Source organism: Salmo salar, chromosome 21, assembly GCF_965601325.2.
Source record: "Salmo salar chromosome 21, fSalSal1, whole genome shotgun sequence".
Lineage (NCBI taxonomy): Eukaryota > Metazoa > Chordata > Actinopteri > Salmoniformes > Salmonidae > Salmo > Salmo salar.
Window position 1 is genome coordinate 44,382,312 of NC_138311.1, and position 26,325 is coordinate 44,408,636.

The 26,325-nt window shown below is 41.5% G+C and overlaps 1 protein-coding gene across 3 annotated transcripts; it reads right to left on the minus strand.

The window, feature by feature from the left end:
* Positions 1 to 962: 962 nt before the first annotated feature.
* Positions 963 to 24,925, minus strand: LOC106582380 (cyclic AMP-responsive element-binding protein 1). Of its 3 annotated transcripts, none has more exons than XM_014165441.3 (8): positions 24,782 to 24,925; positions 11,870 to 11,964; positions 9,267 to 9,413; positions 8,958 to 9,058; positions 8,721 to 8,869; positions 5,343 to 5,525; positions 4,957 to 5,113; positions 963 to 4,736 (listed from the first exon to the last, which is right to left on the minus strand). In XM_014165441.3, exons 2-8 carry the CDS (start codon positions 11,954 to 11,956, stop codon positions 4,592 to 4,594), a joined length of 969 nt encoding a protein of 322 aa, XP_014020916.1. In that variant the 5' UTR covers positions 11,957 to 11,964; positions 24,782 to 24,925; the 3' UTR covers positions 963 to 4,591. The 3 variants fall into 3 exon arrangements, with proteins under 3 accessions (XP_014020916.1, XP_014020915.1, XP_014020914.1); XM_014165440.3 differs by having other exon boundaries at positions 9,267 to 9,434; XM_014165439.3 differs by having other exon boundaries at positions 9,267 to 9,437.
* Positions 24,926 to 26,325: the final 1,400 nt, after the last annotated feature.

Sequence of the window (26,325 nt, forward strand, 5' to 3'; positions counted from 1 at the left end):
GATTGCATGTGTTATTTCATAGTTTTGATGTCTTCACTATTATTCTACAATGTATAAAATAGTAAAAATAAAGAAAAACCCTTGAATGAGTTGGTGTGTCCAAACCTTTGACTGGTACTGTATATATAAAACACAAGAAAATCTAGTTTTTGACTGCACTGCGCCTTTAAACAAAGAGTGTCTGAAAATGTTTTCTTTCTAGAAAGCACAGATCAAAAACACAGTAGAACTGGGTTGAAACAATTTTGGTTTAAAAATGGGCACATAGCCTTCTGCTGCAATGGTTTTCAAATACCACTGTACAAGAGGACAATACATTACGTAGCTATCATAAGAAACTCACGCGGAGTGAAAAGCAGGCCTGTATGAGTTGGATTGAAGCTCCTAATTGTATCCTGTCGTGTTGGTTGATGTGACTGGTGTGTAATATCATCTGGGATCATCAACCATATTGATCCTCTATACCATTGTCAACAGTCCTAAGAGCTTCCTCAGCAAGTCTGTATCTAGTCTATGGTGCATGTGATTAATGACTATAGGCCCTATAACAAGTGCTCCACAACATCATGGCATTGTTCTGTCTGTCTGTCCAAAGAGCTCTCTCAGCGCCCTTTTAAACTTAGTGTTTCAATCAATGTTATCACTTCAACTGGCTGTTGGTGGATTGGATATCTATAGGACCTCAGAGGCCTCACTTGTACCATTGATTATGAGCTATGGTTTGGCATGAATTATAAGATAGCTTCATTTCAGACAAAAAAAGAGCAGAACTCTTGTCAAAAATGTTCTCTTCAACCTGATCTTGATAAAGGTACTTTATGTTCTTAGTATGAAAAGGTATTGTCACACATCCAGGACAGCAGGAAGGTTTCTCATTGGGTGAAAACAGTAGTGCTCCTATAATGCCCTGTAGCTTATATGTTTTAAGGTTTGATCACTTTATAAAATGATGACAAATAAGACACTTTGAATGCAATTTATTGTAGCATAAATGTTTCCAAAAGAGCGGTACAATAAGTGTTACATAGCACTTTCAAATCTGTCTTGAGTGTGGCGTGTTTAGCAAAGTAATGCTGTTCACAGTATATACAACTGACTGATACACAACTGGAACACAATACAACCTCCCCTAACAGGATTACATTATGTACAATAAACAGTATTTAAAGATTACAACTTGTAAAATTAGCAATATACAAACAGGGCACAAAAGTTTAGAAATAGGTTATTGTTCAAAGTTTGGCTATGACAGGCTGTTCATGCAAGAAGTAAAGCCAGGTTTCTATGAACCTCAAAATGCTCCAGAAACCAAACCACTATAAGATATAGATATTCTTCAATTAATTCAGCTACTTAAACTGAATTTAATACAAATAAACAAGCCTATAGGCAAATTGACCGATTGGCATCTTCACTGGTATTTTGTCAAGATGACAATTCATGTTCTTTTCAAGCAAATCTCACATGCTGTGTTGTTAGAGGCATTGACCTGGGCTCGGTTTCCCAAAATGCACTAGGTTTCATTTAGCTGTAAGTGGCTAAGAAATCAATTTGATGCTGCCTGCCACACCGCTCATCTGTACAGAGGGCCGAGAGCCCCAAGTGGTTGGTTGTAAAAGCCTCGAGCAAATGTTGTAACAGGTTTACTACAATGTATTTTATCACAGAGGCCTGTGAAATTGATAATTTTTCAAAATATGCTTTTGGTAAACTGGGTCCTGCTCTTGTCAGATCTGCTCTTCTGTCATAAAATAATAGTTTTTTCAAAGCCGGCAAAGCTGAGGCTCAAGGTGTGCTGTGTCAAATTGCATCCCGTCAGCATGAATGCGTGATCTACCATGAAAAAGCTCTGCTGAGAGATCCCCCCTGCAATTTATCACGTCAAATCATCTGTGTGAAACAGAGTAGGGCCAGGAAAGAGGGATTATCCATACAAATCAATGTATGGCTTTGCCGTTTGCTCACAACAGAAGAACAAAATTACAGTGCTGCCATTGTACAATCACAAGCACATTTCTTTCTGTGACAATTTCACCCCAATCCAGTTTCCTATTTACAACATTCAGATAACATGATGAATACAGTACATTTTAAACAGTCATTTAATGTATAAAAAAAGAGCAACACTGGATTGACTTAATCTTAAAATACAAACACAGTAAAAATACAAACCATTAAACTTCATCAGTCATATTTAGGCTACTCTTTATCCCCGCCCCAACAGCAAACTGAAAACTCAAGAAGCAATGCTTTGTTATATTAGTGTGGGAGATTAATCTGGGTATTCACATTGAAGATAGTTTTTCAAATTCCAATGTGTTGATTTGTTTTTCATGGTTCACCCAGATTGAACATATTTAGATTCCTGATGCATCCTCCTGAATACAAAAAGACTAACAAACTAGGATTTTGGTACAGATTATTTCCACAAATCAAGTTTTGTATTGAGATATTACAGGTTCGTATTTGGCTGAACCATAGTGTGTTCTGGTGTCTAAAATGAATTCTTATTCATAAAACACAATTAATAAAAACTAAAACAAATGCATTTACTGTACTGTGACATTACACATGACATAATACCTAACAAAAAAGGAAAACAGCTTTCGGTGCATCATGGTGTTGCTGCCTTTTCTACGAGGAAAAATATAACAAGTAAAAAAAAGATACATTTCACAGGCCTCTGTGATAAAATACATTTGTAGTAAACCTGTTACAACATTTGCTCGAGGATTTTACAACCACTTGGGGCTCTCAGTCCTCTGTACAGATGAGCGGTGTGGCAGGAAGCATCAAATTGATTTCTTAGCCATTTACAGCCAAATGAAACCTAGAGCAATAATTGAAGTGATATATCTTGTAGGTCCGTAATAGCTTCAGACAGGCTGTCCACTCGCCTGTCTAGAAAAGGCACTCTGTGCGGGGTCGGACTCTACCGGATGCATCCGGTTTTCAGGGGAAATGGAAAGAGAGCCTGTGATGACACTTCCGTTTTTGGACGTTAACAAGGCGACACTCCATCTTAACTCCTCCTCCACATGTACTAGATTGGTTCAACAGTGCAGAAGAGAACCTCTCCTGACAGTTTCTTTTTCTCGTCAGGACCAGAAAGAGAGAAACGCCCGCTACGTTAGGTTAACAAAACCTAAAGGTGAGCAGAGGAGTTTAAAAAAGGCCTTTTAGCTGCCGACATTGTGATAAGCCTGGTAAGCTAAAGGAATATAGATGTACTGTATATTGTTTACATTTTATGTACTGCAGTGTATGATACAAATACGTAAATCTATATTGGTTTCATATTATGCATAAGATTTTTTTTCTCCCAAATCAATAGAAATATCATAGTAAAATCTACACATGCTGTAGGCTCCATGTACAATAATAATATCAAAAGAAAAATAACTCATATGTAATACAATATGGTACTACTTTACCCAATCATAAACAGAACACAAAGTATCTCTGTCTGTGACGTTGGAAGATGGATCCCAAGTCCTATGTAAACCTAGTAACGTATTGTTAATGTAATCATATGTATGCATGTACAGTCATTCACTCACTGTAAATATGTGTATGTATCTATGCCAGAGATAACAAAATGATCTATTCCAGCAAGATTTACTTGGGTGAATTTCAGGCTGTGGAGTGTACTGACAATTGGTTCCTATCTGCAGATATGAATGTGTTTCCTTTAGTAGTTATATGGGATCCAAATTCCACCGCCACCCAGCAACAACCTACATCTTTAGAGTGTAACAAAAGTTTATAAAATCTCAGATATCAACAAGTAACAAAAGGAAGAAAACACCCAAGACAGTTGAAATGGAAGATGAATCCGAGTTGATGGGTTATCTTGATCATGGAGGTTTAACTCAAAACAACATGATCTGATCTCATCTGATCTACTGTGCAAAGCAATCTCATATACATGTCCTAACTGACTCCAATACCAGGGTTCTAGAGGCTGTCTTGACTTCCTTGTTTTGACCTTCTCTTGAGCTTATTGAACAGTCAGACACTAACCCTCTTGTTTGATTGGCTAACCATTGTTAGTGATTACATAAGAGGCTTCGGGTTAATAAAAAAATGACTAACAATGTGGGAAGTCTGTGACTTGACTTCCAAGTAAACAAACCCCAAACAAGAAGCTTGAATAGTGTAAGAGTTAGTGTTTTGTTTCATCACGTTCTCTCTGGATCCACAACTGACACATGAATCCTCATCCTTCGTGTTCCACGATGTGATAACATTGAGACAAGTTGGGAGAGGAGAAGATAGATGAAAAGGTGGATAACAAGTGAGCGGGAGAAGAAGGAGTGGAAGCAAGAGGATGTGAGAGAGAAGACATGGTGAAAATAGATTGGTGGATGGGAGATTGGGGGACGTATGGGCCGGGGTGGTTGTGTTTACCTACAAAACTACAATTCCCACAAAGCACTGTCCGTCACTGATCTCCCATCCATCAATCCATTTTCATTCTGTCTTCTCTCTCACATCCTCTTGCTTCAGATGTCAGGGGTCATGCCTGGGGGCAAATGCTTGGCAGAGTCTCTGTACAGGTCAGTGGGCAGTCTGATGCGGTAGTTTGGGGCTACTCAGATTTATGGCAGTACAGGTCTTTAAGAGCTTTCAGTTCTTCTATCAGGGTTTTATTCTGGTTCTCCAGCACGGCCACGCGGTTCTCCAGACACTTGACATACTCCTTCTTCTTCCTGCGACACTCGCGGGCCGCCTCTCTGTGTGGCACAACAAGGACCAAGACACAGTCAGGGAAACCTCCGGCTATTGTATGGGATGGTACACAGCATCTCTCTAGGATCTTGGTTACACTTTACTTAATGCAGATAGGTGTAACGCTTTACGTGTAGCATGTATGAGCCCTTATAATGTTTGGCTAAATGGAGTTCACAGTGGACCATAACCAAAGAGAACCTCACTCTGACTGTATGTCCTTACCTGTTCTTCATGAGTCTGACCTCTCTCTTGCGGGTAACTTCTACCTCTGGGCCCCCCTGGCCAGACAGGGCAGGGGAGGAAGCCATGACCACCCCAGAGGCGATGGTGCTGTTGGGGACCGTGCGGATCTGGTAGGCCTGCACATCTCCAGACGCAGCTGGGGAACAATGGAATTATCCAGGAGGTCAAATATGGAACCATGTGTTTGAAATCTACTACATTGCAGTTGCAATGGATTACTGATATACAGATGACCTGGCACCCAGGATAACTACTCATTATCTGATTTAGATGAGCTCAAACAGATTCCATTCAAACACACCGATTGTCTGTTTGTGTGTTCATCAATATCAAGAGGTAAGGCCAGTGTCTGCACTACCACTCACCTTGCACTACCACCTGGTTGCTGGGCACCAGGATCTGCTGGCCGTCCGAGGTCTGGGCGTACTGCAGGATGGTGGTGCCCTGCTGGGCGGCCGCAGCGTTGGACATGGTCAGGGTCTGCAGTCCCTGGACCGCGTCTGTTCCGTTATTGGCCAACTGGATCGCACCGCCTTGGGTGATGGCGACTGAGAGAGGAGAGGGGGGGAGGGAGAGATAGAAAGAGAGGGAGGGGGCGAGAGAGAATGAGAGGCAGAAAGATAAGCAGAGAGAGAGGGAGACAGAGAGATGAGAGATATGTAATGACGTTGCCCTCTTTGGGTTTTCTATGCACCATCCCCCTACCTCCCCCTACCCAGGCTCTGTGAGAGCGGTCGTAAATTCCTAAGAAAATGTCCCGCCTCATGGCCACAGTATAAAGAGAGAGTGGGTTTCATAGAAAGAACCCAGGAATTCTTCCACCTCACAGGACTGGAGAACCGAATGACATTTATGTTCTGGAGAAGGTATAAAAGATCGGTGAAGAATCCAGCTACGAACTGGTCCGTTTTGTACAATTCTGTGAAACTCATGAGAGACAATACGGCCACATTACCATGGCACTGTTTATATAATAGCCTCAGTTGTGAGACTTACATCTAATGGTTGTATAAAATGAATGAATAAGGATAAAGCTATTTGGAATATGTTGAGATGCTATGTACTGATGTTAATGTGAGAGAATTGTATTTCTGTTTAAAGTTTCACCAAGTCATCGGCACGCCCCCATGAACAGGCGGGACCTGGCGTCATGAGACAGCCTTTTCTATTTTCCGAATATAACCCCCACCCAGATTTTCTATCACCAGACCGAGCTTACCTCCATTATGAGTGGCTAAAGGTTGGAGACCGAGCTGACCTCCATTACGAGTTGGCTGAAGGTTTGACCATGCATTCCTCGTTCTGAACTTTAACCATACCACGTGGTTAAACTCTTAGACTATTGATACCGACAGAATAATAACAAGTCTTTGATATTAATTACTAGTCTGCAGCTAGGAATTCGGTATCATTGAACGCGAAGACCGACGAAACAGCCGTCCTATAACGACATTAATGAATGTCACTTTGAAATATCCATTCTAACCGAGAGCGAGAGAGAGAGAGAGAGAGAGAGAGAGAGAGAGAACGCGAGGACAACCTCTCCAACAGAACAAAACTCTCCAACAAAGATCCCGACAACAGACTGAGCGTAAATATATATATATATTGATTGCAATTGTTCCCGAATGAGTGAGCGTTCATGTGCAAAGGCACAGCATTTCAATTGTTAATATTTATCAACTCTAGTGTCTTCTCCGCTGACCCCACTCCCCTTTTGTCTAACAAGTCGCCATGCCGGTTTAGCCCACTAGGGCACATTCCTTTATCATTTCTTTGTAACGATACCTACTGTTTGTTATGCATTTCTGAGAATTACTTAGTTAGTAAATAAATGATTTTAAGACAATTGATGTATGGATGACTCATAGTGAAGACTGGGTTCGTGCAGATAACCAACAATTTACGACATTTGGAATGAGACTGGCGTGAGTTAAATAATAATTAATTAATTCGAAGACTAATTGATCAGATATTAAAATATCTGAAAGTTATATTAGGAAAATTATAACTTTGTAATCTGAATATTTTCCTTGGTGCCCCGACCTCCTAGTTAATTACAGTTACACGATTAATCAGTTTAATCGCGTAATAATAATTACAGAGAGTTATTTGATAAACATGTCTTCAGTTTAATGATGCCAAAGACACGACAGATATGAGAGAGAGTTTGTGAATAAGGTTGCAACATACACAACTAAAGATCTTGCTTAACCTGTTAGGGCTAGGGGGCAGTATTGACACGGCTGGATAAAAAACGTACCCGATTTAATCTGGTTACTACTCCTGCCCAGTAACTAGAATATGCATATAATTATTGGCTTTGGATAGAAAACACCCTAAAGTTTCTAAAACTGTTTGAATGGTGTCTGTGAGTATAACAGAACTGATATGGCAGGCAAAAACCTGAGAAGATTCCAAACAGGAAGCGCCCTCTCTGACAAGTTGTGTTTCATCTGGGCTCCTTTTATTGAAGATTTAGGATCTTTGCAATAACGTGACACTTCCTACGGCTCCCATAGGCTCTCAGAGCCCGGGAAAAAGCTGAAGGATATCGAGGCAGGCTCTGGCTGAAACACATTATCGCGTTTGGCAAGTGGCCGCTCAGAGTACTGTGGGCTTAGGCGCGTGCCCGAGTCGACCGAATGCTTTATTTTCTTTCCTCTGTTAACCTAAATGCAGATTCCCGGTCGGAATATTATTGCTTTTTTACGAGAAAAATGGCATAAAAATGGATTTTAAACAGCGGTTGACATGCTTTGAAGTACGGTAATGGAATATTTAGAATTTTTTTGTCACGAATTGCGCCATGCTCGTCACCCTTATTTACCCTTTCGGATAGTGTCTTGAACGCACGAACAAAACGCCACTGTTTGGATATAACTATGGATTATTTTGAACCAAACCAACATTTGTTATTGAAGTAGAAGTCCTGGGAGTGCATTCTGACGAAGACAGCAAAGGTAATAACATTTTTCTTATAGTAAATGTGACTTTTCTGAGCGCTAAACTTGCTGGGTGTCTAAATAGCTAGCCCTGTGATGCCGGGCTATCTACTGAGAATATTGCAAAATGTGCTTTCACCGAAAAGCTATTTTAAAAATCGGACATATCGAGTGCATAGAGGAGTTCTGTATCTATAATTCTTAAAATAATTGTTATGCTTTTTGTGAACGTTTATCGTGAGTAATTTAGTAAATTCACCGGCAGTGTTCGGTGGGAATTCTAGTCACATGCTAGTCACATGCTAATGTAAAAAGCTGGTTTTTGATATAAATATGAACTTGATTGAACAAAGCATGCATGTATTGTATAACATAATGTCCTAGGGTTGTCATCTGATGAAGATCATCAAAGGTTAGTGCTGCATTTAGCTGTGGTTTGGGTTTTTGTGACATTATATGCTAGCTTGAAAAATGGGTGTCTGATTATTTCTGGCTGGGTACTCTGCTGACATAATCTAATGTTTTGCTTTCGTTGTAAAGCCTTTTTGAAATCGGACAGTGTGGTTAGATTAACGAGAGTCTTGTCTTTAAAATGGTGTAAAATAGTCATATGTTTGAAAAATTTTTGTTTTTCCATTTCTAAGGTTTTTGAATAACGCGCCACGGGATTACACTGGCTGTTACGTAGGTGGGACGATTTGGTGCCACCTATCCTAGTTAAACTACCCTCTTACTGTAAACAACCTCTTTGTCAGTGACATTGTTGAGTAAAAGAACGAAAGGTCAAAGGTGACGTACTGTACTGGCCACTGCTGGTCTGGTAGATAGGGCATGATGTGGGCATGGTAACCGTGGTGATGGCGGGCGCTAGGTCCTCCTCCGACTTCTCTTCCTCAATCCTGGGAACCCCCGGGGTGTCACCTGATGACAGGTCATTCAGGATCTTCCTGTTAGGGTCAGAGGTCAGGACGTTAGCTAAAACACACACTAACAGTCGTCACAGTATAGCATTATCACACAAACATCAAAGTGTACCTGTATGAGGGGCGTCGTGAGAGGATCTCTCTGCGTTTCTGAGAGTCAATCACACTGTCAACTGACTCCTGGGAGTCTTCACTCTCTGCTATGTTGGAGATCTGAAACAGTTCAATCAGGTGTGTTAGTGCTGGGCTGTGAAATAATACTAGCTCCATCACAGTATATTCTTCTTGTGGCCTGTTGTGGTGGTCAGCGTTGTACCCAGGGTGCAAAGTTGGTGTATCTAAGCTAAAGTTTTAGGTATTTTTTTTATCTTAATGAGACAAACCTCTACAAATAAAAGGTTAGATGAAAAGGTCTACTCACCTGAACAGTCTGGACCTGTGGTGACTGTATGACCGAGGGCTGAGCGGCCTGGATGACCCCGTGAACCTGGACCGTCTGACCGTTAGGCAACTGCACCAGGGTGACCGTAGGACCACTGGACGTGGCGTGGCCCGCTGCCATGGAAACCTGCAAAGCATAAACATAATCCTGCTGTCCAGGGGGGACACACCTATGACTAGAACCCCCGAGTCTCTCCTAGTATGGAAAAACTTGGGGTTTTCTGGGCCCTACTACGTACGTTTATAAAATAACTGTTTGCTACATTATTTTGTGTCTGTATGGGTACAGTTGAATTTGGAAGTTTAAATACACCTTAGCCAAATACATTTAAACTCAGTTTTTCACAATTCCTGACATTTAATCAGAGTAAAAATTCCCTGTCTTAGGTCAGTTAGGATCACCATTTTATTTTAAGAATGTGAAATGTCAGAATACTAGTAGAGCAAATTATTTATTTCAGCTTTTATTTCTTTCATCACATTCCCAGTGGGTCAGAAGTTTACATACACTCAATTAGTATTTGGTAGCATTGCCTTTAAATTGTTTAACTTGTGTCAAACGTTTTGGGTAGCCTTCCACAAGCTTCCCACAATAAGTTGGCCCATTTTGGCCCATTCCTCCTGACAGAGTTGGTGTAACTGCGAGCAAGGAGGCCTACAAAGCTGACTCACACGCTTTTTCAGTTCTGCCCACAAATGTTCTATAGGATTGAGGTCAGGGCTTTGTGATGGCCACTCCAATACCTTGACTTTGTTGTCCTTAAGCCATTTTGCCACAACTTTGAAAGTATGCTTGGAGTCATTGTCCATTTGGAAGACCCATTTCCGACCAAGCCTTAACTTCCTGACTGATGTCTTGAGATGCTGCTTCAATATATCCACATAATTTTCCTACCTCATGATGCCATCTATTTTGTGAAGTGCACCAGTCCCTCCTGCAGCAAAGCACCCTCACAACATGATGCTGCCACCCCCATGTTTCACGGTTGGGATGGTGTTCTTCGGCTTGCAAGCATCCCCCTTTTTCCTCCAAACATAACGATGGTCATTATGGCCAAACAGTTCTATTTTTGTTTCATCAGACCAGAGGACATTTCTCCAAGAAGTACGAATCAAACCGTAGAGTGGCTTTTTTATGGCGGTTTTGTAGCAGTGGCTTCTTCCTTGCTGGGCGGCCTTTCAGGTTATGTCGATATAGGACTTGTTTTATTGTGGATATAGATACTTTAGTAGCTGTTTCCTCCAGCATCTTCACAACGTCCTTTGCTGTTGTTCTGGGATTGATTTGCACTTTTCGCACCAAAGTACGTTAATCTCTAGGAGACAGAACACGTCTCTTTCCTGAGTGGTATGACGGCTATGGTGCTTTTCCTTTGGTACTAATGTTTGTACAGATGAACGTGGTACCTTCAGGTGTTTGGAAATTGGTCCCAAGGATGAACCAGACTTGTGGAGGTCTACAATTCTTTTTTCTGAGGTCTTGGTTGATTTCTTTTGATTTTCCCATGATGTCAAGCAAAGAGGCACTGAGTTTGAAGGTAGGCCTTGAAATACATCCACAGGTACACCTACAATTGACTCAAATGATGTCAATTAGCCTATCAGAAGCTTCTAAAGCCATGACATCATGTTCTAGAATTTTCCAAGCAGTTTAAAGGCACAGTCAACTTAGTGCATGTAAACTTCTGACCCACTGGAATTGTGATACAGTGAGTTATAAGTTAAATAATCTGTCTGTAAACAATTGTCGGAAAAATTACTTGTGTCATGCACACAGTAGATGTCCTAACCGACTTGCCAAAACTATAGTTTGTTAACAAGAAATGTGTGGAGTGGTTGAAAAACGAGTTTTAATGACGCCAGCCTAAGTGTATGTAAACTTCCGACTTCAACTGTACGAATTTATTGTGTGTATGAGAATGAAATGATTGTGTGAGTGATGTAAGTATGTACAGTATATTCTGTGACATCCTACTGTCTCGACCCGTGACATCCTACTGTCTCGACCCGTGACATCCTACTGTCTCGGCCTGGTCACCTGACCATTTTACTGTCTCCTGCTTGCATTCCAGCCATTACAATGAGCCGTCCTCCTATAGCTCCTCCCACCAGCCTCCTCTGGTAGATGACCAGATTTCTAGTACTACAGGGTCATGCTGATTACCGTCTCTCTGTCAGTCATAGATCTCTGCTGTGTGTGTGGCGTGTCAGCACATACCCTATCAGTCAGTGAGTATGTAGTAGTGTGTAGTAGCAGTATGTGGTAGATGTAGCAGTGTGTGGTAGAGAGACAGGGAGGCAGTGTAGGCTTACCTGTGATTGGTAGTAGTGATGAGGTACTGTACCAGTATGTGGCAGGGTACTAACCTGTGAGTGGTAGTAGTGATGAGGTACTGTACCAGTATGTGGCAGGGTACTAACCTGTGAGTGGTAGTAGTGATGAGGTACTGTACCAGTATGTGGCAGGGTACTAACCTGTGAGTGGTAGTAGTGATGAGGTACTGTATCAGTATGTGGTAGGGTACTAACCTGTGAGTGGTAGTAGTGATGAGGTACTGTATCAGTATGTGGTAGGGTACTAACCTGTGAGTGGGCGATCTGTTGGCTGTCTGTCTCTGACACTGCTGTGTCTCCTCCCTGCTGAACCTCTACTGCCGACTCCATGGTCATCGACTTAGCTGTTGGGGAAAAGAGGAGCGGAGTATAAGAGGGTTACAGAAGACTTTCTGATGCATATCTTGTTATGATCAACAAGGAGAAACTCACAGTAATGCTAATGATCCTTTCAGCTGGTTTTTATTGACAACATGGCAGTAACTTTACTGCTTAGTAGTATTTTCTACAAGTAAATATTCTGAAGACTTCAACACAATTGATAGTTAACTGGTATTATCATGTAATAGCACATCGTGAGAAATGCATTTCATGAATCTTCCTGTAGAGTTCATTGGAAGGACATCAGTGGAAAGTAGAGGTTGACCGATTAATCGGAATGGACGATTAATTAGGGTCGATTTCAAGTTGTCATAACAATCGGAAATCGGTATTTTTGGACGCCGATTTTTTTTGTTGACCTTTATTTAACTAGGCAAGTCAGTTAAGAACACATTCTTATTTTCAATGACGGGTTAACTGCCTTGTTCAGGGGCAGAAAGACAGATTTATACCTTGTCAGCTCAGGGATTCAATCTTGCAACCTTACGGTTAACTAGTCCAACGCTCTAACCACCTGCTTAACATTGCACTCCACGAGGTTACGCGAATGCAGTAAGAAGCTAAGGTAAGTTGCTAGCTAGCATTAAACTTATCTTATAAAAAACAATCAATCAATCATAATCACTAGTTAACTACACATGGTTGATGATATTGCTAGTTTATCTAGCCTGTCCTGCGTTGCATATAATCGCTTAGGTACACGATGCTCCAACCATAAACATCAATGCCTTTCTTAATCAATACACAAGTATATATTTTTAAACCTGCATATTTAGTTAATATTGCCTGCTAACATGAATTTCTTTTAACTAGGGAAAATGTGTCACTTCTCTTGCAAACAGAGTCAGGGTATATGCAGCAGTTTGGGCCGCCTGGCTCGTTGCGAACTGTGAAGACTATTTCTTCCTAACAAAGACAGCCGACTTCGCCAAACGGGGATGATTTAACAAAAGCGCATTTGCGAAAAAAGCACAATCGTTGCACGACTGTACCTAACCATAAACATCAATGCCTTTCTTAAAATCAATACACAGAAGTATATATTTTTAAACCTGCATATTTAGCTAAATGAAATCCAGGTTAGCAGGCAATATTAACCAGGTGAAATTGTGTCATTTTGCGTTCATTGCACGCAGTCAGGCTATATGCAACACTTTGGGTAATTTGTCAGAATTTTACGTAATTATGACATAACACTGAAGGTTGTGCAATGTAACAGGAATAACGTTTTGCTTTCGAGATGATAGTTTCCGGATTCGACCATATTAATGACCTAAGGCTCGTGTTTCTGTGTCTTATTATGTTATAATTAAGTCTATGATTTGATAGAGCAGTCTGACTGAGCGATGGTAGGCAGCAGCAGGCTCGTAAGCATTCATTCAAAATAACACTTTCGTGCGTTTTGCCAGCAGCTCTTCGCAATGCTTCAAGTATTGCGCTGTTTATGACTTCAAGCCTGTCAACTCCCGAGATTAGGCTGGTGTAACCGATGTGAAATGGCTAGCTAGTTAGCCGGGTGCGCGCTAATAGAGTTTCAAACGTCACTCGCTCGGAGACTTGGAGTACTTGCTCCCCTTGCTCTGCATGGGTAAGGCTGCTTTGAGGGTGGCTGTTGTCGATGTGTTCCTGGTTCGAGCCCAGGTAGGAGCGAGGAGAGGGACGGAAGCTATACTGTTACACTGGCAATACTAAAGTGCCTATAAGAACATCCAATAGTCAAAGGTATATGAAATACAAATCGTATAGAGATAAATAGTCCTATAATTCCTATAATACCTACAACCTAAAACATCTTACCTGGGAATATTGAAGACTCATGTTAAAAGGAACCACCAGCTTTCATATGTTCTCATGTTCTGAGCAAGGAACTTAAACGTTAGCTTTTTTTACATGGCACATATTGCACTTTTACTTTCTTCTCCGACACTTTGTTTTTGCATTATTTAAATCAAATTGAACATGTTTCATTATTTATTTGAGGCTAAATTGATTTTATTGATGTATTATATTAAGTTAAAATAAGTGTTCATTCAGTATTGTTGTAATGGTCATTATTACCAATAATAATAATAAAACAAATCGGCCGATTAATCGGTATCGGCTTTTTTTTGTGGGGCCCTCCAATAATCGGTATCGGCGTTGAAAAATCATAATCGGTCGACCTCTAGTGGAAAGTTTCTCTAGAATCAACCAACTCTCTGTCTGTTAACCAAGTGTTTGTTTGTGCATATCCATATAAAACTATGACCACACATGTCCTTCCAGCTTTTATGAATAAAGTAGCTAATAACTGAAATAGACGTGGATAATGATTCTGTTTATAACTGACAAAGTTGTATATGACTTGTGTCACTTAAATGTCAACATGATAGCTTGTACCTTCTTAGAAGTACGGCAGGGCGAAGCCACTTCTCACAGATGTGACTGAGAGGTCAAGTGAAGGTTAATATGGCACAGTCACAGACAGAGCTCAAGGCTATTCCTGAGCTTTATCATAGTCTTCCACACTGACTATACTTAAGCAATAAGGCCTGGGGGGGGGTGGTATATGGCCAATATACCACGGCTAAGGGCTGTTCTTAATCAAGACACAATGCAGAGTGCCTGGACACAGCCCTTAGCCATGATATATTGGTCATATACCACAAACCCTGAGGTGCCTTATTGCTATTATAAACTGCTTACCAATGTAATTAGAGCAGAACAAATACATGTCTCATACCCATGGTATATGATCTGATATATTCAATGGCGGTCAGCCAATCAGCATTCAGGGCTCGACCCACACAGTTTATAAAAAAACATTAAGATGCTTTTCCCATGACATAGACTGACCAGGTGAATCCAGGTGAAAGCTATGAACCCTTATTGATGTCACTTGTTAAATCCACTTCAATCAGTGTAGATGAAGGGGAGGAGACAGGTTAAATAAAAGAGTGTTATGTCTTGAGACAATTGAGACATGGATTGTGCATGTGTGCCATTCAGATGGTGAATGGGCAAGATAAAGGATTTTGAAGTACCTTTGAACGGTATATGGTAGTAGGTGCCAGGCGCACCGGTTTGTGTCAAGAACTGTAATGCTGCTGGGTTTTTCACACTCAACTGTTGCCGTGTGTATCAAGAACTGTCCACCACCCAAAGGACATCCAGGCAACTTGATACAACATGGGCCAGAACATTCGACACCTTGTATATATTAGGTAGGTGTTCTTAATGTTTTGAACAGTCAGTGTATATACTGTGAATGTACAGTACATGTAAGTGAGGGAGTTAGGCCAACCCTTCAACAACGTCATTTATTTTAGGAATGTCCTGAGACAACCACTGGAAAACTGACGGCATGATTATGAAGAAAAAAATGTCCATTCTGGCTGAGGAATACCTTAGAGACCAACATTGTCTCTGAGGAAGTGGCCAATTTCTGGGTTATAAACACATGAGCCCATCACACTACAGGCCTTCACAGATCCACCTATACCCGAGAGGGTCCGGATCAAGAATTCTAATAATGTCACGGGTCTGGGTCTGATTGTCATGGGTCTCGGGTATGTGTAATTTCAACTGTCTTGTCCGGAAGTACCAATATAGATCCAAACGTGACTGCTTCAGTAGAGAGAGAAAGAGAAAAATTGTATAATTTATGCTGCTGCTCTTTGCTTTTCATGAGCGTGGCGCGTGTAGCTTGTTGTTGTTATTGGCCAATCATAGGTCACCAAAGCAGCAATAGGCTACAGTCATAGAGCATCGCTCCATGTTAAAGGAGAAGGATAGACTACAACGACCAAGAGCCAACAGGTAGGCTGCTACTTAATATTCTGAATGGAGTTGTAGTTGTTTGTAACTGTAGGATGAGAAAGTGCATGCAGCCTCAGTTAGCCTAAAAAAATGACTTTTCTACTGCTTCCCTCCCTCCCTGTCCTCGGGTCCGTTCGGAACGGGTCTATATATACAAAAAAAAGTATGCATATTGGGTCCGGGTGGGAAAGACACAGGTCCATTTCAAAACGGGTCCAACTTGTTGGACCTGTGAAGACCTCTACATCTCTCTCACACACACACACACACACACACACACACACACACACACACACACACACACACACACACACACACACACACACACACACACACACACACACACACGCTCCCTGGAGAAGTCATTCATTTCATTGTGTAGGAATGTGTCACTTTCCTCCCTGCAGCTAGTGTGTGCCTGGGCAGCTGACATTTCCCTCCAGTCCTCTGGGGCACCTTGTTCAGCAGAAGGCCTGTAGATCCACCTAATGGCTGCATCTGAAATGACACCCTATCCCCATACAGTGCACTACTTTTCAGCAGGGCCCCATAGGGATCATAGGGCTCTGGTCAAACGTAGTGCACTATATAGGAGATAGTGTGCCATTATTTACGCATCCCAATTTCTTCCTTTCTGGACTTTTAGGCTTCAAAATGTTCACCAATAGGCAAGCTGCTGCTAGACTCCACGAGTCTGACCAACTCAGAGACTTTGCAGGCATGCGCACTGCGAGAAACCCAATAACCAACATGTCATTGGCTTTGTCCCCTACAGGCCGTTTCTTCCCCTGCTTTCCAAAACCCTTTTCCTCTTCTCTTCCGTTGTCTTGTCAACATGCCATGTCTCCAGACTAGTCAGAGAAATGATTCACCTAACAGAGATAGCTAGGACTGGACGGACACACACACACGACTGATGTGTTGTGACTTGTTGTGCTGCCAGTCTGGTTTGCCAGCCCAACAGAGCTAGTTCTGTCAGAGAATTCCATATTGGAAATCCACCTACTGCCAGTGACCATTGGCTGGCTGCTAGACATGGAAGTCTGGTTGTGGAGAGGGCCAGCAGCCACAAGCCCTCCTCTTCAGTGGTAAAGAAAGGTCGTGGAAGAGGTGCCAGGTGCAGACACAGGAAGAGAAACAGCCAAATGCACTCACTCTGCCTTACAATTCAAGTAAGCCAGCTGAAAAGTAAAAAATTGCTATATTGCTAAATGTATGAAAACAAAAAATTTGTTTTTTTGGTCTTAATTTAAGGTTAGGCATTAGGGTTAGCAGTGTGGTTAAAGTTAGGTTTAAAATCAGATTTGATGACTTTGTGGTTGTGCTAGGTAGTGACCACTGCTGAGCTGGCTCCAGAACAAGATTCAACGACGAAAAATGCTAACTGCTAAATGCTAATGCTAGGCCCATTCAGTAGTGATGGGAAGTTCGGCTCTTTTTATTGACTTGGATCTTTTAGACTCTTTCAGTCAAAATAACAAAAATTTCGACTCATTTGGTTCATTTGATTCAGCAATGCCCAGAACACGCTGGATCCACCACCGGCGAACGCTGAACTAAAAACTCTAAAGAATCATGATTCTACAAGCCTCTCGTTCACCATAGGGGGCATATTGGGGCTCTCATCTTTATTGGAGCTGTCATCTGTGACTGACACGTATAAAACTGTGTGTGAAACCAATGTCAATTGTGATTGCTAAGCATACAAATAAGGTCATTTCTTTAGACATTTGAAACGAAGTCTAGGTGCGGCCGCCACCGGAATACATTATGAACGGAATGCAATTGCTTGACTGCCCCGAGAGAGATTTGCCCAATAGGCTATCATTTGCGAACTGCAGCAGCCACCCAACGATTCATTCGAGTTTGAGTGTTGAGCAGAGGCAGGCTATGCATGTTTTGGTTCTACAAAGCTGTGTCCATTGATAACATTCAATAATCAATTGACTGCATTCACTCTTCTACCGTGTGGTCATTTATCAGCTCTAAACATGTATTTTTCCCTCTCTATGCTGCCTGCAGCATGATCTATTTCTCTGCGCGCACATGACAGACAGTTGGTGGTCAGAGCAGATGCTGAGCCCAATGATTTATATATACACACTAGATGACTGATTAGGGGTGCTGTGTTGAAGCCACAATGCCTCCATCTTGGCACTCCCCCACCATCGTGTTGAAGCCACCATGCCTCCATCTTGCAACTCCCCACACATTGTGTTGAAGCCACCATGTCTCCATCTTGGAACTCCCACCATTGTAAAAAATATTTGGGAAGCTATAGAAATGTCTACATTCATTTTTGCCAGATGTATTCTATTATAGACACCTTAATGCATACTTCTAAAAACATTTTAGATGATTAATGTTACTGTCTCCTCTACAACAACAAAAAAATGCTTAAAGTGCATTTGGAAAGTATTCAGACCCCTTGACTTTTTACACATTTGGTTACGTTACAGCCTCATTCTATAATGTATTAAATAGTTTCCCCCCTCATCAATCTACACACAATACCCCATAATAACAAAGCAAAAACAGTTTTTTTTTTTTCTCTCGCAAATTTATAAAAAATAAAACAACGGCAATATCGCATTTCCATAAGTATTCAGACCCTTTACTCAGTACTTTGTTGAAGTACCTTAGGCAGCAATTACAGCCTTGAGTCTTCTTGGGTATGACTCTACACGCTTGGCACCAGTGGAGTAAAGTAATTAAGTAAAAATACCTGAAAGTACTACTTATGTCGTTTTTTGGGGTATGTGTACTTTACTATTGATATTTTTGACAACTTTTACTTCACTACATTCCTAAAGAAAATAATGTACTTTTTACTCCATACATTTTCCCTGACACCCAAAAGTACTCGTTACATTTTGAATGCTTAGCATGACAGGATAATTGTCTAATTCACACACTTATCAAGAGAACATCCCTGGTCATCCCTACTGCCTCTGATCTGGCGGACTCACTAAGCACATGCTTTGTTTGTAAATTATGGTGTTGGACCATGCCCCTGGCTATCTGGAAAGAAAAAAAGAAAATGATGCCGTCTGCTTTATATAAGGAATTTAAAATGATTTATATTTTTTTCCACCACTGCTTGGCACACCTGTATTTGGGGAGTTTCTCCTATTCTTCTCTGTAGATCCTCTCAAGCTCTGTCAGCTTGGATGGGGAGCGTCACTGCTCAGCTATTTTCAGGTCTCTCCAAAGATGTTCGATTGAGTTCAAGTCCGAGTCCTGGCTGGGCCACTCAAGGACATTCAGACACTTGTCGCAAAGTCACTCCTGCGTTGTCTTGGCTGTGTGCTTAGGGTCGTTGTCCTGTTGGAAGGTGTCTGTACTTTGCTCCGTTCATCTTTCCCTCGATCCTGACTAGTCTCCCAGTCCCTGCCACTGAAAAACATCCCCACAGCATGATGCTGCCACCACCATGCTTCACAGTAGGGATGGTGCCAGGTTTCCTCCAATCTTGGTTTCATCAGACCAGAGAATGTTGTTTCTCGTGGTCTGAGAGTCTTTAGGTGCCTTTTGGCAAACTCCAAGCGGCTGTCATGTGCCTTTTACTGAGGAGTGGCTTCCGTCCGGACAATTCCTTCAACCTCATGGCTTGGTTTTTGCTCTGACATGCACTGTGGCACCTTATATAGACAGGTGTTTGCCTTTCCAAATCATGTCCAATCAATTGAATTTACCACAGGTGGACTTCAATCAAGTTGTAGAAACATCTCAAGGATGATCAATGGAAACAGGATGCACCTGAGCTCAATTTCGAGTCTTAGCAAAGGGTCTGAATACTTATGTAAATAAGGTATTTCTGTTTTTTGCAAACATTTCTAAAAACCTGTTTTCTCTTTGTCATTATGGGGTATTGTGTGTAGATTGATGAAGAAAAACATATATTTCATCAATTTTAGAATAAGGCTGTAACGTAATAAAATGTGGAAAAAGGGAAGGGGTCTGAATACTTTCCGAATGCACCGTAACTTTGTCCTTAAAACATTTAACTGAAATAGTGTAGAATTCCATGTATTCCTATAGACGGGTTGGTTGTTTAGCAACAAAACCAATGCGTGCGCAACTATGGGGCAAAACAGTCGTGGTCGGCTTAGATTGTTGACAACATGTAAACTATATGTTGCATCCAATGTTTATTGAAAACATAAATAAACTTGCACAATGAGCACCTGCTGTGATTGTTATAGCAAATTGTAGCCACATTAGCATTGACATGAAATCAGTGAAAACACCTCTAAACAAGACATGTTATCAAGAACAAGATGAAACTAGTCACAATTCCCCACATGACAGTTTCTTATATTTGTTGGTAGCTACCTGGCCATCCAGAATGACAACAACTCACAGACTTCTGCCCTATTGAAGCGTGCACATCGTTTTCCCAACATTGTCAGCTAATCCATCTAGGAGGAGTGTGGATATGGCTGACCCGTGAAGAGGTAAAGATTTTTAGAACTAACCCAAGATAGACCAGAACCTGTCGTTTCCAATGGGAGGAAATAAATCATAGTGGGCAGAACAAGCAAGGAGGTAGGTGGGGCCAAACACAAGCTAGTGAGATTCTATTGGTTGTAGCATTTATTTGTATATTTCCGTTATAGCTGTGAAGTGCGTGTGTGTAATAACTCAATTCACCCTTCATTCCTTCTAAACAACGCAATTTTCGGAAACTTTGGCAAAGGGTAAAGTCTACAAAACGCAGTCCACTCTTTTTGTTACACATTCTAGTTTTGGAAACTGTATGGAGATCAAATGTTTCATCAATAAGAAAATTAGCAGAATGTCGGCCAAAATCCATCTCGCTCCATCTTCTCCCACTGCTGGCCATATTTGGTAGTGAGTGGAAACGCCAGCTGTATGCTTCAAATGTTTTACTCTGGTGAAATATCTGGTTTATTGGTCAATCTGTGGTAGTGGCATCCCAATATGGCGACCGGAGTATGGGCGAGTGGGTATTTTGAAAGTGCCCTGCTATAGGTTAGACGGTTTTGATTGAGCTGTATTTTCTATTGCGCAACTACCGTACATTGAGCTATTATACTGCAAAAGTTTGGACTTCTGTTTTGAAGCCAGAGGATGAGTCTTAGTCGTATATCACTGTTAGTTTTACACAAATAATGGTACATTTTCAGTTATAAAACTGACGATTGTTTATTTTGGATTAAAGGTATTGATGATGGGTGTATTGTTGCTTAAAGCGTTGTATGAGTGTGCTTACTGTGACTGTCACCCTGATATTGGCTACTAGGTAGACTTCCCATGCCTTGCCGGACAGTAGTGCTTGTTAAGTTGGAGAGAAGGGCACTATCCCCCCCGTGTTGTTGCCATTCGTTTTTTTTAAAATTTAACTAGGCAAGTCAGTTAAGATCAAATTCTTATTTACAACACCGGCCTCCCAGGGGAACAGTGGGTTAACTACCTTGTTCAGGGGCAGAATATATCACGGTATTTTAAAACAATTGGACGGTATGACGGTATTTTTAGTTTTTGAATAATATATTTCTACATTTGCTTCATGAGCAGTGAGTGATCCTAGGGTGGCAACACGTACATTCTACAAGTTATTTCAATGAGTCTTCCTCCATTCTGATTGTTTTATTATGTTCAATTCAACCAAAACAAATTTCAGCACTTTTATCATTTCTGCATTTCCTGCACTCAATTGCAGTGGTGGAAAAAGTACCCAATTGTCATACTTGAGTAAAAGTAAAGATACCTTCATAGAAAATGACTCAAGTAAAAGTCATCCAGTAAAATACTACTTGACTAAAAGTTGAAAAGTTTTTGGTTTTAAATGTACTTAAGTATCAAAAGTAAAAGAATAAATAATTTCAAATTCCTTATATTAAGCAAACGAGATGGCCACAATTGTCTTGTTTTTTTATTTACAGATAGCCAGAGGCACACTCCAACACTCAGACATCATTTACAAACAAAGCATTTGTGTTTAGTGAGTCCTCCAGATCAGAGGCAGTAGATGACCAGGGATGTTCTCTTGACAAGTGCTTGAATTTGACCATTTTCCTGTCCTGCTAAGCATTCAAAATGTAACGAGTATCCTGACTGGTTGCATCACTGCCTGGTGCGGCAATTGCTCGGCCTCTGACCGCAAGGCACTACAAAGGGTAGTGCGTACGGCCCAGTACATCACTGGGTCTAAGCTGCCTGCCTCCAGGACATCTACACCAGGCGGTGTCAGAGGAAGACCCTAAAAATTGTCAAAGACCCCAGCCACCCCAGTCATAGACTGTTCTCACTACTACCCTTTGGCAAGCGGTACCGGAGTGCCAAATCTAGGACTAAAAGGCTTCTCAACAGTTTTTACCCCCAAGCCATTAGACTCCTGAACAGGTAATCAAATGGTTACCCGGACTATTTGTATTGTGTGCCCCCCCCCCCACCCACCCCTCTTTTACGCTACTGCTACTCTCTGTTCATCATATATGCATAGTCACTTTAACCATATCTACATGTACATACTACCTCAATCAGCCTGACTAACCGGTGTTTGTATGTAGCCTCGCTACTTTTATAGCCTCACTACTGTATATAGCCTGTCTTTTTACTGTTGTTTTATTTCTTTACCGACCTATTGTTCACCTAATACCTTTTTTGCACTATTGGTTAGAGCCTGTAAGTAAGCATTTCACTGTAAGGTCTACACCTGTTGTATTCAGCACACGTGACAAATAAACTTTGATTTGAGTACTTTTACGTGTCAGGGAAAAAAGACAAAACATATTTTATTTAAAGAGCCGTTTGGGAGCCAAAGAGCCGGCTCACTGTGCCGGAAGGCCCATCACTACCCTGCAGACTGAACACAGGGGTCTCGTGGTTGAGGAACGTCAAATGCGCTCCTTGAGTGACAGGGGGCGTGGCTATGTCTGTGTTGAAAGTGGCGCAGAGAGAAAGCGCGGAGGGATGAGTCAAGTTGCGAAGTAAACTATAAAAATTGACATTACACATGGCGTCTCACATTTAACAAAGCAAACATTCAAATAACGGTATAGAAGGTAAAGTAAATACCCAAATCGGTCCCTGCATAAATACTGGGATATCATAAAATACGACATACTGCCCCTTCCTAGCAGAACGACACATTTTTACCTAATCAGCTCGTGGATTCGATCCAGCAACCTTTCGGTTAGTGGCCCAACGCTCTGACCACTAGGCTACCTGCTGCCTCATGACCTTTCCATTGATAGTAGACTATGTATCAACGTAACATCTACATTGTTATCAGTATTAGTTATTTCTTGTGTTGGCTGCTATCCTGCTTGAAATAAAATCACATGAGAGAAAATAAATAATGGCCAAGTTAGCTACCCGCAGCAACACAACCTTGATACCCAGCAGGCATGGGTCCCGAGTGGCGCAGCGGTCTAAGGCACGGAATCTCAGTGCTAGAGGCGTCACTACAGACCTTGGTTCGAATCCAGGCTGTATCACAACCATAGCGTGGCGCACAATTGGCCCAGCGTCGTCTGGGTTAGGCTGTAAATAAAAATGTGTCCCTTAACTGACTTGCCTAGTTCTTTATTTATATATATTTTAAAGGCAGCAGGAAGCACTTCAAGTTCGCAGGCACGTCGACACAGCACTGGTCGCCTACCTATCGTCTCGTTGCGCAGCCCAATCAGCCATGCAAAACGGTCAGGAGTGGCAACACATCTGCCCAATTAGATGATTTGTTTTCCATACACCCACACGCCAATACTCCGGCCGCCATATTGGACTGCAGCTACCCATGCTTAGACCGTCGGCTTCAAAGCCTCTCAATGGCCAACACATAGCATCAGCAATCCAGGGTTTATATACATCATTGAATGAGCCGGAGGAGCGCGTAATTGTGCTGTTCAATTCATTGCGGCCAGCAGGTCAAACGAACGACTAAAATGAACGAGTCACTCGGAAAAACGAAGCATATCTCGAGTCAGGAAAAAGAGTCGTTCAAAAAGAACGAATCGTCCACGAACTGCACATCACTACCACTCAGTAGATTAGAAAATAGGCTAAACTCAGTGACAAGGCAGAGAGCCACATGGAGAGTGGGGCCGCCGCATCTGTGTGACATACATAGGTTACCATTGGTTTTACATTTAGTTCAAGATCATTTAGGTCAACTTTTGGGAGCAATATGAAACAATATAATTCTGTATAATAGGTAAATATCCAAAATAGGCCTGCAAAAATACTCAGTGGCCTCTGTTCGAGAAGGTTTCTACTAGGCTACACTTACATAACTTTGTTTTGGCAAACAAAACGACTAGAAACAAATAGACTAGCATGACGGGCCATATTGTAGCGACCCAGGCATATGGACACATAAACCACATCCAAATCTGGGCACGTATCTAGGTTAATTTATTTTAGACAAGGCAAGCAACAACGCTCTTCCCAAAAAATAGTTGATTAACTAGTGGACAATTTCTTTTTTTTTATCTGCAAATCTCAATTTCATATTATGATGAAGCCTTTACATAATCTTGCACTTTAAGAATTGATGTTAAATAATACCCAGATTTTTCGTAACAAACATATAGCAGATGAGTTTGGTTTAACCCCTACATTTTGTAGGCTACATGCAATCTAGACAGCAACCTTTGCATTTCTGTTCTACAGGCTAGGCTGCTGGGCAAGACCAAATGCGCGCAAATTAGCCTTCCATCTTTATAGGGACAAACTATGGTTTCATGACAGGGCGAATTTGCTTGTAAAATCGCATCACATAATATGCAGTCCAAACAAGCAACGTTCCACTCGATCCTGCTGGCGGGCTAGCCTACTCCTCATTCCCTGTCTTTTCCAGGCTACTCGCCGCAGCAGCCTCCCCTCCCTCCAAGACTGCCTGTAACAAGCCCGCCGCCATGATCTCTTTGTCCCTCCGGGCCGAACCCGGACAGATTATATCTTATTTGGGACGCGCCTTGTCTCTCTTCCTCCCGGACACTAGTCTTCTCTTACCGATACAGACTCCCTCCGTCACTCCCGGGCCCTCGGAGCTCCACTTTTATTCAGGCCGACACGTAAGAGACCGCGTCAGGCTACACCTCCATCGCGTCACCGAGAACAACAACAGAGAACGAGAGGGAGGAAAATCAAATCGTCAGCGGCACAATCGAGAACAACCGAATGATAGGCGGAACAAGCCGAATGGCTGACGGAGATAACCGAAGTGATCCCGAAAGTGAACGGAAAATAACGAACATTTACGCTAGACACGTAGCAGCAAAAGCTGTCCAAATTGTGTCCAAATTGTAATCTTTCTGTTACAATGTAGCATATATATATATTTTTTTGTACATTTCGGGAGGTTACTTTGTAGCTACTAGTTGGCACCTGCCAAGTACAATTGTTAGTTAGGATGTGGCTACCTGTGGTGTGTCTTGATTTACGACTATACGTTTTTTATATTTTCTTAACCTGGTGTTTTATTTATTTGATATCATTAGCTATGTAGCCTGTATTTGACCTGTTTTTAAATGTATTATTGATCTTAACTAAATAAATAAAAAACAAGAGTAATAATTGCTACCATTGACAGTGCAGGAACAGGGGTGTAGTGGTACCTGGAGCACAGGGCAACTAATGCTCCCTCACTTTTTTCAATTTGAGAATACATGGAGCTGGTTAAACTATTTCCGGAAAATTAATTAGGATAAATTCTAAATACATTTTGTTTAATTACCACTAACATTCCATGAAAAACAAAATAATGACAAATCAAATAAATATGTATAGCAGTCTACAGGTAAGTAAATTAGGATTTCGTCCCTGTCTTTTCTCTGGCGGTGGTGAGAATAAAGACTGTAGGTTAGATGTGTGCTCGTTTAGTAAACAATGATTAATTAGCATTTTACATTAGAGAACCAAATATAATAGCATAGCATAGTAGGCCTATAACGTTATTGTTACACCAAAAATACTTCCTGGGTAGGCTGTCAGGTGTTGTTGCTGTCATGTTTGACAGCCATTTGAGGGCCATGCACGCTGTCTTTACAATTGCTTGAGGTGTGGTTTTGGAGCGCCAAGAGGTTTATTGAAACCACCCTGCCTCCATTAAAGGACAAGATCACTTTTTTTTAACCAAATCGATATTTTGGATGTAAATGGTATGTTACAGAAGTGTCCAGACACTTTTTGTGTGATGTCACTTGTTTTTGAGAAACTTATCCCACCAGCAATAGACTTCCTCATGTGCGTTCTGCAGTTGCAGGGGCACAGATAAAACATGAAAGAAGTTTCCAAAAACACCCAAATAAGTCCTTTTACAAACGGAAATGCTCTCAGTATAGTGATGCAGGGTTTTAGATGTTGTACACGTGAGATTGTGTCATTCCAAACTTTATCCGCAACGTTATATTACACAGAGAAGTATCACTCGAGTCCAACAAATTGGAATTTAAAGTTGCAGATAAAGTTCAAGTCAACCCCACATGTTTCCAACAATTAAATGCATGAAATTATCAATTTCAGTTGCGAAAATGACTTATCATTTAGCACCAACA

What these genes read in the sequence shown, in the direction of transcription:
- LOC106582380 (XM_014165439.3), bottom strand. Translation starts at nt 11,956, where the DNA reads ATGACCATGGAGTCGGCAGTAGAGGTTCAGCAGGGAGGAGACACAGCA. An exon ending in TCACGACGCCCCTCATACAG is followed by an intron (nt 8,870 to 8,957) that starts GTACACTTTGAT and finishes TGACCCTAACAG; the next exon opens with GAAGATCCTGAATGACCTGT. An exon ending in GACCAGCAGTGGCCAGTACA is followed by an intron (nt 5,526 to 8,720) that starts GTACGTCACCTT and finishes CTCCTCTCTCAG; the next exon opens with TCGCCATCACCCAAGGCGGT.